General features: G+C 36.4%; 3 protein-coding genes across 3 annotated transcripts; all 3 read right to left on the bottom strand.

Annotated features, from left to right (window-relative positions):
* Nucleotides 1-407: 407 nt before the first annotated feature.
* Nucleotides 408-7,444, bottom strand: LOC117319651 (circularly permutated Ras protein 1-like). The gene is made up of 8 exons (XM_033874428.1): nucleotides 7,381-7,444; nucleotides 6,658-6,742; nucleotides 5,696-5,899; nucleotides 4,456-4,648; nucleotides 3,654-3,899; nucleotides 2,864-2,980; nucleotides 1,073-1,168; nucleotides 408-503 (listed from the first exon to the last, which is right to left on the bottom strand). The coding sequence occupies exons 1-8, from the start codon at nucleotides 7,442-7,444 to the stop codon at nucleotides 408-410; spliced, it is 1,101 nt and encodes a 366-aa protein (XP_033730319.1).
* Nucleotides 7,445-7,451: 7 nt separating this feature from the next.
* Nucleotides 7,452-10,590, bottom strand: LOC117319650 (circularly permutated Ras protein 1-like). Its single transcript, XM_033874426.1, has 4 exons — nucleotides 10,551-10,590; nucleotides 9,508-9,769; nucleotides 7,703-7,935; nucleotides 7,452-7,456 (listed from the first exon to the last, which is right to left on the bottom strand). The coding sequence occupies exons 1-4, from the start codon at nucleotides 10,588-10,590 to the stop codon at nucleotides 7,452-7,454; spliced, it is 540 nt and encodes a 179-aa protein (XP_033730317.1).
* A 3-nt stretch (nucleotides 10,591-10,593) lies between these two features.
* On the bottom strand, nucleotides 10,594-12,399 carry LOC117319649 (ras-like protein 1; the record flags this gene model as incomplete). The annotated part of the gene is made up of 3 exons (XM_033874425.1): nucleotides 10,594-10,776; nucleotides 11,215-11,397; nucleotides 12,214-12,399. Coding segments are annotated over 3 exons (552 nt in total), but the record flags the coding sequence as incomplete, so codon positions are not given.
* Nucleotides 12,400-12,465: the final 66 nt, after the last annotated feature.

Here is a 12,465-nt window from a genome sequence, read left to right as displayed (position 1 = left end):
ACGCTCTACGACACATAACCGTCCATCCTATACTATATACTTTCAGCTACATGTATATATGTACATTTATTTTGTATGTCTCTGAAATATTGTTATTCACTCAGGAAGAAGGACCATTACCAACATAGGGATATATCGTAACCAGAAAATCCCCATCCCGTCCACAACATAGGGATATATCGTAACCAGAAAATCCCCATCCCGTCCACAACATAGGGATATATCGTAACCAGAAAATCCTCATCCCGTCCACAACATAGGGATATATCGTAACTAGAAAATCCTCATCCCATCCACAACACAGGGATGAAGCGTAACCAGACAACAAAAGACACTCTAATGTAAAACGAGTCTCAAAACTTCAGCAGCAATATTGTAGAATATGATGTGATGAATGATAAGACAACTCACAATATATGTCTTGCTTCTGCCACTTTTCCCTTGGAAGCTAAACTAGCCGTTTTCTGTGCCGTAGCCAGCCCCACCACAGCAACATTCATCTGCTGTTAGTGGAATGAAATTGTAATCCTGGTAATATTTCGATGATTAGGATAAAACAATCCCGTTTAATTAACTTATATAACACATGTTGTTGTTTTTTTTATTTAATATCTGCCACTCAATATTATGTATTGCAGTCCACACTGCACTTTACCAAAGGATGCGTTAGCAAATTAGAATCCCAATCATCAGGAAATGATACCATTACAAAAGTCAATATCCATAACTTAGTTCTACAAAGGAACCTTATTTCTACAGACGTTTGAACAAAATTGTTGACAAACAATGATGTACAGATGGACGGTAGATTATAGATAACACGGTATATGATAAGCTCACCCTAGTCCTTTGTATTTAGAATAGTTAGCTTAAAGTGGCTCACAAATAAATGATACGCTCTCCCTAAACTATAATACAATTTTTTTTTAAACTAGGGTATGTAGTTTATTCAATGCTATATATGGTAAGCTTTTACACTAGGGAAGCTGCTTATTTGAGGAAAAATATAGTACAGTGATATTATAATAGAGAGATGTTCATCCTTACAAGTGAAGACCCTGTTACAACTCACCTCCTCCATCTGAGCTCGGTCTTTTGTGACTTTCATGGATTTACTGAGGATCCTCAACATTTTGCGTCCATCTTTCAATGTAAAACTCACACGAACCTAAAATGAAGATACATGACGAAACAAGACCGATCAGCAAATAACCATCCCCTATTGGCATTAATCCGAGTGATAGGTTTAAGATGAAGCATCTTTTACTTAGGGATAACTGATGAATAGACGGCAGGATGGATGGATTTAACGCAAAAGAATCCCCAGTTCCCAGTACGAGGGACTAATATGATAAATGCGATATAAATAAGATTCCTCTAATAAAACCAACTACTAAATTATTTCAAAACATTTCCAATGCGAGTTGAGCCCCCTCTTATGAATATGAAAAAAAAGTAATCAATCATCAAAACCAAGCAAACATTTGAGAAACAATTTGAATGCCTCTATGGCTTTTCACCGATACGCATACACTCACATTTTATTTACTGGTGTCACAGTTAGAGTAAACACATACTGATTCTCTGAATATACATACAGTCGAACCCACTTAATTTGAAATCGGATATATTGAAATATCGTTTAATTTGAAGTGAAATAAGATCCCCGTCGAAATGCCTTCTTTGTCTTTGTATTGTTTCATCGGTTATTTTGAAATAGGTTTATTTGAAATATCGCTTTATTTGAAAGGAAATTATTGCCCCCGGCAATGCTAAACCATTGTTTATGTATCGCTTAAATTGAAAGTCGCTACGACTGGCTTAGATTATATAATTAACGGCCGTTACGGTACGTGCGTCCGATCAAAAGATAGGTAAAAATGATATGCTGTTGTACACAATACAAATATACTGTGACTTTTAATCATTAAATGCGTTCGTTATGAGCATGAATCTGTATTAGGTTACAAATAAACGTCGAGGGACACAGCTTATTTTATGATTTTGGCTTCTGCTACATAATTATACATCAAAATTGACTCTCATTTAACTACACGCGAGACAATTACAAATGACGAGGCCATTCTTAGGGATTCGACAGAAAATGATAACAACGTAACAAGAACAGTGATATTGACAACGACCCTCGAACAGTTCGTAAAATCCATCTATCATCAACGCACATGTCCGATTTCAGACGGTAGAAAGTAGCCCGGATGTACCGGAAACTGTTCTCACGTGTGTCCGCGAACTTAACATAAACAAAAACAAGCAACAGTCGACGACTTCTCCCGTGGAACTTAACATTATTTTTAATAAACTGTGAAACTATTATAATTTTGGAACCGATTGTACATACTGACTAAGTAAAATCAACTACTAGTATATTGAACAATGGTGTGATGCGTGACGTAGCGTGGTACTAAAATATGTCGGCAAAAGGCTGGATCCCGGTTACATTGAAAACCGGTTAATATGAAGTATTTTTTCATTCCCCGAGCATTTTAATATAACCGGGTTCGACTGTACTAATTCTCTCAATACATATATTGGCTACCTCTGACAATACACATATTAATTTCCTCTGACACACACATGATAATTCCAACAATAGATATGGAAAGGGTATAGCCATAGGGAAATTATTACATACAATTGGTTCGTTATAAAGAATTCAGACTGATCGTTTTTTTCTTTTTTTTTTTTTTTATAACTATGAGGAAGACAGATCAGTTTAGTGCATCGCCATATCGTTTGATTTCAAGGTGATCGGTTTGGGGATGTTACATTGTACACAAGAATCTAAATAAAAACTGTAATAGTTAATATATATAATTTAGTTTTAAAACCAAAGAAAACTTACCTGAAAAGGGAGACAATCCACTTCCAAATCACTGTCTGTATTTTTTCGTCTGAAAAAGAATGTAATATCTGTGTCTCTGGTGGCATTACCAACTTCCTTAATAATACGACTGCTGCCCTGTAAATAAGTAAAAAAAAAATACATGTTTTATAAGTGCTTATTTCACTCTCAAACAGTATGTCCCCCAAACGACCCCTGAAGTCGTAAATGAAGACGTTGATATAGCAATAGTGTTTAAAATGTCATACTACACCTACCTTGCATGTTCCAAATTTCATCAAAATCAGCCTCGGGCCAATATGACCGATCTTGGCCTAAAAACAGGGCCTATGTGAAATTGGCTGATTAATAACCCTTCATACTAATTTTGTATTTAAATCGAACAATATTTAACTTTTGACCAATCAGAAGCATTAGTAAGGTTGCTTTGACAGTGCAACCAATGCGACTGTAGTATATTCACTGGCCGCTAATACTTCTAATGCATATTTCTAAACATGAACACCGCAGTTGCATGCGCACCGCCGGTCATAAACGAACACTCATGAAATGTTGAATTCCACCCTCTGATTGTCAAGAAAAAATGACGGAAACCTTGATTCAAATTTGACCATTTTGTTTAAATGTTAAATTGATATTACGAAAATCGATCGTTGTCACATGGTGAATTTTCTGCTTATAACCAATCACCCACCGTTGTGATGACAAACAAAGTTATCTCTTTTAATTTAAATCCATGCATTGAATTATGTTTTGCAAACATTGGATCTTTCTGAATATATTCACTGACCTTTGGAAAGTCGTCGTCATCGATCTCAAGCTCAGGGTGAAGATGGAATTCCATACGTACAGATGTTGCCACGATGAAGTTTTGGGAAATCAGACGTAACTGTCTCATAATCTCAAGAGGGTCGAGGACATCAACATTCCCGCCAGAAATATTGGCGCAGGGAGACACATTTTCAAGTCCAACAGGTTCCCCGTCAACCGCAATGATCGAAACAACTATTCCATGTTCTTTAGTGTAGTTACCAACCTACAAGACGACATTAGTACATCTTTATATATAAATACTATCCAAGGGTGTTCCTTTTCTTTTTCAAAGGAATATTTTATATTGAACTCCTTGGCTAGCAATTTGATTATGTTCCAAGGTAAGTCTGAGGGACGGGTCTCCTTGTAGTAGGAGGTGAATACCTCAATGAAAAAACATAGAGAAGGGATGTATCATGCCTTCGGAGCATTAGGAATAAACTGTATTACCAAAGGACAAAACCATTACATCACAGACCGGTGTGTTTCTCATCTTCTTAAGAAACGCAAACTGCCATTGGTAGAAAGCGTCGGATCTTCACCCGAAGTATGTAGGCCAGTGCTTAAATTGTCTGAGCTACTCCGCCCCTTTCTAGTGAAGTTGATAGCAATAAGTATTACCTTATTTATATAATAATGAGACCTATAAACATATTACAATAACATTTCGAAGATATTGTTTTGTAATTTAAAGTGTTTATTTCACCACACTTGAAAATACAATGTACTAACAAAAGTGTGATTTTCTACTTGGAAAAACATTATTTAATATATCTTGCCTTGGTGTAAAAACCCTTACAACTGGAGTCTGAGCTGTTCATTTTACCAACGCCACTATTTGGGGCACCATCAGTACACAGGATAACCTCTGAACCTTTGGTTCCGGTGACCATGCCGATAGCTGTTGCTAGCGCTGGTCCGAGGGCTGTTGTATTCTTTGTACGCATGCTACTGATTTTCTCTATAAGGTCACTGCATCGTAAAAAAAGGTCATCACAATCATTCCTTTACATATTAGTTCCTTTAATATCACATGCAAACTACTTCATTTAATATCACATACAGTTTTTACCTGTATTTCCATTTGATCATACATGAAATTTTCTTAAAGCCATATACACCCAAAGAAATATTTATATAGTAGCATTTTTACTTCTTTACAGTTTTTTTAGACTTAATATATATACCTAACAAATTATAGCGAATCATCAATTGGAGGGACATGTGCATGTAAACGGGAAATTCCCAGAAATAATAACTTGGTCCTTCTTCTTTTCAAACTAGTCCCACAATACAACAGGCGAGTTATCAGTCAACACAAAATGGCGGGACGCAGAAAGAAACTGGAATCGGCAAACCCCCAGGATTTCCTTAGGAAAAGAATTTAATCGTAGGAACTTAGAGAGAGGTGAAAAAGGAATATACTCTAATCCCGATTTTGCCGGACATCTATTGGATTGCTGGCTAGCTTTTTCCGTCTTCCTCGAACATTGTCAACTTCACCAATTTGAATTTTATCGAATTTTTGTTGTATGCATATTGCTCTATTTTAAATTGCGTAATCAGTTGTAAGTTTATTAATATTTATCAGTTATTACGAGAATATTTGCTTATATGTTTAATTGAAGGCATTATTAGACAAGTTCACGTATACTCGATATGTAGCGTACGATGTTATAGCCTAGTTATCGGCTCCGTGACAAATCACGCGATAATAAACGCAGAGAGTTTTTTTTCTTACACTGATGTCGAAAGGATCCCCTGGTCAAGTATCTAGACCAATGTTCATTTAAATGTTAAAAGAACATGAATGAGCATCTTACATATATTGTAGATAGCCATTAATGCATGTGTGCAACTAGAATTTTAGTTTATTTGGAAGTGTGCGGCTTTACTACTGATTGACCTGATATAAACTGCTTATAACATAGTATATTAAAGTCCCAAAGTTGGATATATAAAAAGGATATAGCGAAATAAATCATCATATCCTAGGATACGAATGTATAAGGTACTTACTTATAACTTTCCCCCAGGGTACGGAAGTCCATTTGCTGGGCATATTGTTGGCCACTACCTATAAGATTGTCAAATGAGTGTCTGATATTCCTGTCGACCTGGAACAGTTCCTGACTTCCATCCCCAAGGACTGTCACCTCTCTGTCGAATTGTATCAGGATTACTCGCCTGTCAGGATTTTCCAATTTCAGCCGCTCAAGCTGTCTAGTTAATCATTTCAATATTAATGATATAAATAAAACAATATTTCAAAATACCAGGGAAGGACATGCCATTAAGTGTTAAATATCGCGGATTATCGCAATTAAATTCATGATAATCAGTATCCATTTTATAACAGCGGTTCAAAATGCTTCAAGGAAATATTACAGTAAACCTTCTAGTTGGAAAGTTTGCATCAGGCTTTTCTCTAGTTATGGGGAGTGCTAATGAGAACATTATCTAGTTAGGAAGTGTCAATGAGGATAGTATCTAGTTGGAAAGTGTGCATGAGTATACTCTCTAGTTTGGAAGTGTGCATGGGGACATTATCTAGTTTTGAAGCGTAGATAAGGACATTGTCTAGATGGAAAGTATCCATGAGGATCTAGTTAGAAATTTATTGCAAAAAAAAAACAGCTATTCATTTATGTTAGCCTATGTCTTTAAATAAGTCTCTTATCAAAGAGCAATGAAGTAACATAAGCATAAGAAGCATACCAAAAACTTTAACACTTTTACATTAGAACATTAGAGAAGGGGGCTTCTTTAAGGATTAATAAGGTTTCAACATTTCATATTCTATTTGTAAAGAAGTGATTTCCCCGTCAGCTTTATTTGGAATTTTTAATTCAAGATAGATCACATTGAACTAGTGTACATTTGGTCATCAGCACACCCTTTTCCAAGAAAAGCAAAAGACAACATGTTATAATATGCTCCTTTTCTAATGGGTAATTCATTGGTAGACTTGCATTCCATACCTTTTTAACGCCTCCTTAATCGCAGCCAGCCTGGTTACCTGAGTGGCAAAGTTGGATGACTGGGTTCTGGCTTTCTTCCATGCGACTATGGAAATTAGGTACATTATTATACAAACTTAGTATTTGTTTTTGTTTTGTTTTGTTTTCTTTTGTTTTTATTTTTTTAATTCTAATTCCTTAACTCATCCTAATAACAATTATTTAAATGTTACATTCAAGAATCACACAACAAAATATATGATTTATCATTTACAATCATAGGTATCTATTAAATTTAATGGCTTAACTTCTGAAAAGTTCAATGTGGTTTAATGATGAATTAGTAGAGAAGGTATATGGATATGACAGGCTGACAATACAATTTCCTTCAAAATTCTTAAGTTACCGCATTTATCCTCAAATAAGTACCTTCTTTACGTAGAAAATAGTGCATTAAAGTTAAGGGAGGGCTCATTTTTTAACCACATTATAAACTTATGATTATACAAAGGACATAATGTGGGTAAGTTGTTTTTGTGGGTAGAGATGTTTGTGTGTAGGATTTGTGTTTGTAGGGGTTAATTTGTGGGCATTGAGTATTTGTCAGTAGGATTTTTTTTGTGGGTAGAGGTTATTTGTGGGAAGGGTTTTCATATGTTGGGTTATTTGTGGGTATTTTTAATACATAATACATAAAAAACACAAACACAGACACACATCAATTCCAATAGGTATGGTTTGCACCTATCACCATAATCATAATATCATTTTCACCATCATCATCATAACCTGGATCTTTCATCATCATAATCTCATCATCCTACAAAACCATCATCATCATCATCATCATAGTCGCATCATCATACTAATCATACTAATAATCATAATCATAACTTCATCATAATCATAATCATAACTTCATCATAATCATAATCATAACTTCATCATAATCATAATCATCATACTCATCACCATCATAATCTCATCAGAATCTCAGCATCATCATCATTGTCATCATCAAGGGTTTTTTTGTGTGTAGGAGGTTATTTGTGGTTAGTTAACTTACCTTGTAATTCTGGAAGTTCAGCTGCAGAACTCATGGATCGACTAATGTCAATACAATAGATGGTGTAACCTTTCCCCATTTGAAGTTTTTCCTGTTCTCCTGCTGTTCCTGCCTGCTGCCCCACCTTGGTGTCGGAAGGGGCCGGTGGGGACATGATGTAGTCTATTACAGACTCGGTTGGAACCTCCTCTTTCTTGGTGTTTGGTATAATATTCTCTTTTTGGCAAAATTCACTGTGAAATGATTATTACAAGGGTATAGCTAGAAATCATAGTTATGATTTTTAACAAAAACGTTGTTTGTGTGAATTTGTGATTTTTAAAACCCAATTTTGAATGGCATAGTCACATACATGTAGCCCATCGGATAAAAAAAATGTATGACCCGATTTAATATTTCACAGACTTACAGGGAAACGAAAAAATGTAATTCTTTTGAGTTCATTTGAAGCATTATGAGCTTCTAGAACCACAACATTCCTGAATAATTTCATTGAATGCCGTTAAAGGAGATAACATTAAGAGAGTGAATGTGATCGTAACTACAACAGTATCAAAATTCGATACCCGGGAACTACGAGAGCTGAATGATATGTTGTGAGCCTCATATTGAAGGATTTGAATTTTGCCGGACATGTGTTTCAACATAATTCCCTTCAGTATATGTATACTTTTGCCAGCAGTGGGCCTCAGTGAAGATGAAAGTCTGTTGAAGCAAAATCAGGTGACCAAGCTGGATGCTCAATCAGTTTAAAGCCACAATCGTGAATGGCAGCCATAAAACACTTCAGTTAAATTTCGGCGGCGCCTAAGTTTAATATTTTCCCGTAACTGCCTCAGAAGTGAAGTATAGTATGTGCCATTGATTGTTTGTCCCTTTTGGAGATAATCTATCAGCAGAATACCATCTGCATTCCAGAAAACCGAGGCCATATCCTTTCCAGCTGATGGAACAGTCTTTGCCTTCTTTGGCGGGAGAGAGCCAGGATGCTTGAAATGTTTCGATTGTTTGGCCTCTGGGGTAAAATGAAAGACACATGCTTCATCCAGAGACAACGCTATGAAAAAAGTTGACTGGATCACCCTACAAAAGGTTAAGATTAGCACGCGATATTGTTTGCATGGTGTGCTGTCAGAAGTCTTGACACCAATTGAGCCAAAAGCTTTCTCATTGCAAGATCCTCGGTCAGAATGGAATGTACTCTTTCCTGTGAAATGCCAACTGTACTTGCGATATATCTGTCTGTGACTCGTCTGTCAGTCATGAAAATATAAGGAACTTTATTGCCTTTTCTAGGGTTTGCAGCATTGACAGGCCTTCCAGAACGGGATTCACCCTCAAGGCCGCACTTAAATACCGCCATCAACCTCTTCAATGTAGCATATGAAGGGGCATCATTCCCTAGTGTTGCTACCATATCATTATGCATATCCTTTGGTGTCAAACTGGTTTATGCAAATATTGGATTACTTCTCTTTTACCGATATTGTCCATTTTGCCAAAGCCGAGTGTCTTGTTTCCTTTAGAGTGCTATCTCTTCGATATAACTAACAAAATGAAACCAGTCTATGGGTACACGGCCCTTTATAGTAAGAGAATAGAGGGACTTAAAAAGCGCATCCTTGAGTACCCCGTTCAGAACGAGGCTCACAACATATCAATCGGCACTCGTAGTTCCGATGGAAAGAATCGTGAAATAATAGCCCTCTGAAATTTAACAACTATGCAGTACCGGTCTGACAAATCTAATTTGGGATGGGGGGGGGATATACTATATACATATACTTATTGACTTAACTCATTACCAATTCCATTTGAGGTTTTCGTCATCTTGTACCGTGTTTGAGATTGAGGAGAGAACGGCATGACAGTCACATTTTACAGGGTCCCCTGTGGCCGTGGCCTGAGGATCATCCAATGTCTTTAGGGAAACAAGAACCACATTACTGGTGGCTTTCTCACACTTCTTGGACTCCTTCGGGGCAACGTGACCAGGGGGATCAGGTAGTGGTGGACATTTCAAACAAGACGTTAAGGCTTCCCTCTTCTGTTCAGGTTTAGACCCGACTTTAAAGCCAAGAAAAAGGTTCATTTGATAAGATAGTTCTGAGTCGTACAGCCTATCAGTATTAGGTTTATTATATGTAGCTGTGTGTAGCTTAAGACACTTTAACCGTCGCTTTTATCTGTAAAGTTGAATAGTTAACTGTTATTAACTGTAAACCTAGGTATTTTAACTTCTGGCATTCACAGTATGGACAGGGGAATTATATTCATCAATGTCGGCACCTAGGCGTGAGCATGTTTTGTGAAAGTTGGAAATGATGTTGAGTCATATTACAATTGTCCTTGACATTATCCTTCCCCAAATCATTATCCTTCAACCAATTCTTTTCTTCCAAATGATAGTTATTCCCAATAATGTTACAGCCATGTACTTGACCTATACTTCCCATAATGTTAGTGCTTCCTTTGACCCAACAGGATTACCTAAGTGTACATGCATATTAGGTTATGGTCCTTGGCCTAGTTATATGTCAATACTACAAATGTATCTACAAAACTTTTCCTTAAAGACTTCGACTTCTGTGACAAAGTAAATATGTCAAGGACAATCATTCAAACAAACTTGGTATCTCTACAGCCCAATTATGATATATATAAAGACTCAATATCAGGTCTCTGAATCTCTTGGTTGTTGAAAAAGAGGTCTTTAAAAGATTTTCGCCTATTTTAGCCATCACCTTATATGAGTGTCAATGCAATTCATTTGGGGAAGGGGGATGATGCTGGACGGATGCCGAACAGCCGATCGAAAATGCAAAACGCATTCAGCTTGTTAGCTTACGTGTCATTCGGGAAGGTGAACTATCAAGGTTACAGATCATGATCTAATTCCCTAATCGCATGCCATACATACTGGATTCCCGATGTCTTTCTCTTAGGCCAGGAATTGTGACATTTTTTCTGTAGAAGTCCTCGATAGTTGGGTCATAACAATCAACAAATTTATTGGTGGTATAACGCAGGGTGACCGCTGATTTTCCAACTGCTCCACTCCCCAGGATGACCACCTGACATGTAATATTGTAACGTGTCAGAAACAAGACTAAACATCTACTGGATTACTAGAGTATATGATTTTGATATTTCTTGGTTAAAACCCATGAATTCAATTCAACACTTACTTTCGTTCTTTCTTTCATCGAGACGGGTGGCAGATGTTTGTTTGAAAAATGTCCCCAGGTTGGCCAGGAAGTTGCCTTCGTCCCTTGTTTAAAGATATATACGTACGATCCATTTGATGTACCTTATCGTTTTTAACTAATCCTTGTGACTCAATTAGAGTCAAGTGACGAAAGCTGTAGTGACCTTCCGTAGATTACACTCCAATGTTTCCTTTTTAGTCCTAGATATAACCTGTATATGCTCATGTCAGCTTGTCGATATAATTATCAAATTCCTTATCAATGATAGCAATTAAAATATAAATTGCTGATGAATTAACATACCTTGTATGAGGGCTGCAATCTGGGAACTTCTTTCACTAGTACTTCAAAAACCTGTGTGATATTTGTCCCATCTTTGGCGGAAGTCTCCATGAAGGGAATCCCTAATGTCTGTGCCAATACTTTGCCTTCGTCATGTGAGACATCTCGTGTTGCATCGAGATCAAGTTTGTTGCCACACAAAACCTGATTATAAATACAAACAATGTATTAAATAATGATTGTTACAAAAGATATGTTTTTCTTCTCTGAACAGTTGTCTGCTACATTGATAAGTTGTATTTACGAAATATGGCTTAAGTTTGCTTAATTAATTTTCGTAATTTTGGTAGAGATTAAAGAAGAGAGTTAATTAACTTCAACTATCAAACACCAAGAGTAGCAGTATATCTGTCATCTGATGATGGTGGGCTGTCAGGGAGCTGTGAATGAATCGACCGAATACGATATATTATAAATACATCAATAATCAATTCAAATAAAATGATTCAATCAAAAGATATTTTTTACCATTTTCTTCACGAACTGACTAAATACATTCAACTTCATGTTTATTACACTTTTCAACAGACATCCTGTCAAGTAAACAAAGAGTGGATTTAGAAAAATATGACCGAACAGAGAATATATGTTGTTACCAGACTCTATATGTAAATGTAAATATCGTGTATTTTTGTTGTTTCTTAGAAAAATCATATCAAGACGGTCAATAGTTGACTGAGCCGTAGTGGATAGTAAACGTAGCCAAGTAGCAGCTTATTTTAATCAGATTGGACCAGTATAATGAAGTGTTTTTCCTGACAATGACCTGTTTTTTAAAAAAATGAAAATTTTGGATTAAAATGTTCAGATAATAAAACAATTGCTTCATAACTTACTTATTAGTCAATAGTAAAAGCTATTCCCCCTCTGCATTGGGACCTACATGCTGGGATAATAGTTTTGTCTGTTCACTAATAGGCTGGAAATAGCTGTACACATCAATTCATGATATTAGCTCACCGCTGGAACATGGTTTTCTTGTTTGATTATCATTATCATTTCATATATCGCCTCTGCCTCTTCAAAGCTTGACCGGTCAGTTATACTATACACCAGGAGAAACGCATTCCCAGTACGTGTGTACTCATCCCTAGCCGCAGAATATTCCTCTTGACCGGCTGTGTCCAGGATGTCCAGCAGGCATGACTGACCAACACAGCATGAATATTAATAAAAAAAATTCTCCTTTTGAATCATTTACATAAATTAGCA

This window comes from Pecten maximus, unplaced genomic scaffold (assembly GCF_902652985.1).
Source record: "Pecten maximus unplaced genomic scaffold, xPecMax1.1, whole genome shotgun sequence".
Classification (NCBI taxonomy): Eukaryota; Metazoa; Mollusca; class Bivalvia; order Pectinida; family Pectinidae; genus Pecten; species Pecten maximus.
This window is presented reverse-complemented; position numbering and strand designations above follow the sequence as displayed.